The sequence below is a fragment of the Phalaenopsis equestris genome, unplaced genomic scaffold, assembly GCF_001263595.1.
Source record: "Phalaenopsis equestris unplaced genomic scaffold, ASM126359v1 Scaffold210636, whole genome shotgun sequence".
In the NCBI taxonomy this organism is placed as follows: Eukaryota; Viridiplantae; Streptophyta; class Magnoliopsida; order Asparagales; family Orchidaceae; genus Phalaenopsis; species Phalaenopsis equestris.
Genome location: NW_018229707.1, coordinates 50530 through 53737, shown reverse-complemented (window position 1 = coordinate 53737; position 3208 = coordinate 50530). Strand labels below are relative to the sequence as shown.

Genomic DNA, 3208 nt, shown 5'->3' with positions numbered 1-3208 from the left:
TAAGAAAGATAAGAAAGATAGAGGTAGACCTAGGAAGACTTGGGTTTATTGTATAAAAAATGATCTTAATTTATTAGAACTAAATGAAAATATGACACTAAATAGGACGCAATGGAGAAAAATGATTCATGTAGCCAACCCCACACAGTGAGATTAAGGCTTTGTTGATGTTGTTGTTGTCTCTTTTTTTGGAGTTTGCTTCCAAAATTACAAGATAATCAAAAGATTAAATACATATTTAAATATCCTATGTACTTGGTTAAGGTGAAGTCGAACTAGCTCAATGCAGCTCAGCCTAGTTAGAATGATAAAAAAATAATGAACTCTTCTAGATTAGCAAAACTCATTTAAATCAATAAGAACTTGTGAAGAGCATAGTGAACTCGCCAGCACATACACAACCACTTATTCTACAGTGCATTTAGGATTACATACTGAAACTCAAGCATTCTGTCCCGATATCAAGCATACTATCCCAAGGTCAAGTGTGCTCACTCAAGTTCAAGGGTTACTCACCTAGTAGCACTTACTCCAAGAAGCCGGAAACTCTATCAAATCAAATCGAGGACCTCTTTGGCTAGTCTAGGACTTCGTTTAACTAAGCAAGTAGTCAATGATTACTATTAATACACTTACGCTGCTCGCCTCATGTATTTTTGTAGCATAAGACCATTAAGAATCGGTATATATATTCTGTTACAAATAGCTAGATATCTAGCATTTCCTTGTAGCACTCGACTCTCAATCCCAGTCTACAAATAATAGGTCCCGCGCAGAGCTGAGGGGAAGAAGTAATTTTTCATACCTTGTTCTAGTGAATCCCGGAGCTTTTTACTTCAGATTTTATCTATCTCTAATCTCTGTTGATAGGTTCTAACATACCTTAAATATTCATCTAACATATACCATTCCGCTGCTAAAACTAAATTATCCGCCCTCAACGAATAAAACTGAAAGGCTTCAATGTAAATCCAATGCAATTCGGTTATAATCCAAAAATAAGAGAAAACGAAAAACAATAAACTTAACATAACTCTAATACATGACTTCAGAACCACTGGAATGAAACTCAAATCCAAGCATTTACAAGAAAACTCGAGATGATGCGAAATTAAAACAGGAGACGAAAGAAATGAAAGATGGGGACAAAAAATTCATAAAAATTGGGTTAGGGAGTGGAGAAGAGACCTTAGCGCTCTCCTCGTCCATGGAGACTAAAGAAAAATTCTCCCGAATCGCCGATCAAAGAGACGCGACGAAGCCAAAGGAAGTAGAATTAATTTTTATTTTCTTGGAAAACTAAGACAACTGCGAGAAAGCTTTCAAGACACATAAATGCGATGTGAAAATACTGTATGTATTACCCAAAAAATAAAAAAATAAAAAAATAAATAAAAAAAATAAAAAAAAAACTGTGTTTTTAAAATGTCACCGCATCAAATAAACAGTCCCAAACTTCCATTACCAAAAAAAAATAATAATAATAATAAAAAATAAAAAAAATAAATAAAATACCGTGTGTTTTTAAAATGTCACCGCATCAAATAAGCAGTCCCAAACAGAGTCTTAGATTGTCATAGAAGGGAATATTTGACACTGCACACTCACGCCTAAACTTTCAAATTAATGCATGCTTAAATTTTTAATATAACACCAAAAATAATATTATTATTAATTTTTAAAAGCTATATAAATATTTTTTTTTCATAAGTTTTGTCATAGCCCGATCATGAAGATACTACACCGCGACAATACAAGACATGATGAAATAATATAACATATTTTATATTCACACAAAAAAATTGTATACAAGCAATATGTCATGGAAATATAAAAATATAAAATTTATTTCATTCCATAAAAAAAAACTTCAACAATAAATATAACTAAAGGAAAATTACAAACTAACTTGAAGGATATTGAATAAATAACTTTTCATATCCAAAAGTTAATACAATAACTAATGCAATGACTAAAAATTTCTAGACGTAAATCTAAAGCTAAAATGTTTGCTCCTGTGGAGTGGGTCCTCTGAATGCTAAGTGAAATCTGCTAAAAAAATTAACAAATGAGTTTGAATCAAAACCAATAACCAACTATTATTGAATTAAGGCACAAATAGCAAGGATTGGGCCATGTATATATATATATACCAAAAAAGGAGTAGATTTTCTATTAAACCCAAGAGGAAGTTACAAGTCTGAGATGGGGTGCATTAAACAGGTCACCCTGCAGCAAAAAGCTAAGTAAAGGACTAAGAGGAAATGAGACACCATCTGGGATTCCCCACCACACTTAGCCAGCAAATTGGCTGGTCGATTACCTTCCCTGTAAATGAAAGTAAAAGTGGCATCTATCTCAGTCAACATGGTTTGAATTTGTTTGATCCACTAGAGGATATGCCAAGGGGAGTTACTTTGTGCAATGATAACAGCCATGAGCAAAGAAAATTCCAATTCAACTTGTAATGAAGACCAACAGTTCAAGATAGCCAATTTGAGAGCCCAAAAAATAGCAACAGTTTCAGTCTCAAGTGCATCCTCAGCAAAAAAATTGGAGATTTAAAATATAATTAACATTTCCCATTGTGATATCTGTAGACACCACCAATACCAGCCCCCTTAGAAGAGAAGCTACCATCAGTATTAACTTTAACAGTAGGGTAAGCAGGTTCTTTCCAAAAAAACTTTAACCATAGAGAATGTTGGTGGACCCATAACTTTCCTTATATTTATTATGTTGGACAACTTCTTATATTGAATGAGTTTAATGATAAATGATTTGCAATTGAGAGCCACATGTTGTACAGTGAAGGTAGTATCCTCATACTTAACTTGGTTTCTTACCATCTATATAAAACCATGCAATGATGAAAGGTGAAAGGAAATGGGCCAATCTTCACCTGCTGCCAGCCTACCCAACAGTCTTGCTCAAGGTTCCATTCCAAATACAGTGTGTTAATCATCAAGTTTTGTAGGAATGCCACCTAAACTCTCCGAGAGAAGTGGCATTCAAAGAAAAGAAGTGAAGAAGATTCCTCAGTAACCTTACAGAAACAACATCTAGAAGGCACCCTAAGGACTTTTAATTTTAGTATGTTATCAGTAAAAAATAGTTTTTGAAATATTCTCCAACAAAAAAAGTTCATGGAGGATGTTAGGCATTTGTTCCACAAACAATCTCCCCAGGGCACACTATCCCGTTCATA

At 33.7% G+C, this 3208-nt stretch overlaps 1 protein-coding gene across 2 annotated transcripts in view; it reads right to left on the bottom strand.

The window, feature by feature from the left end:
• LOC110036770 (plant UBX domain-containing protein 1) overlaps positions 1-1304 on the bottom strand; it is a 58475-nt gene extending 57171 nt beyond the window's left edge. For both annotated transcript variants that reach the window (XM_020741297.1, XM_020741298.1), the window contains exon 1: positions 1189-1304. In XM_020741297.1, coding sequence (XP_020596956.1) covers positions 1189-1209 — 21 coding nt within the window. In that variant the 5' untranslated portion in view covers positions 1210-1304. The remainder of the gene's footprint in view (positions 1-1188) is intronic.
• Positions 1305-3208: the final 1904 nt, after the last annotated feature.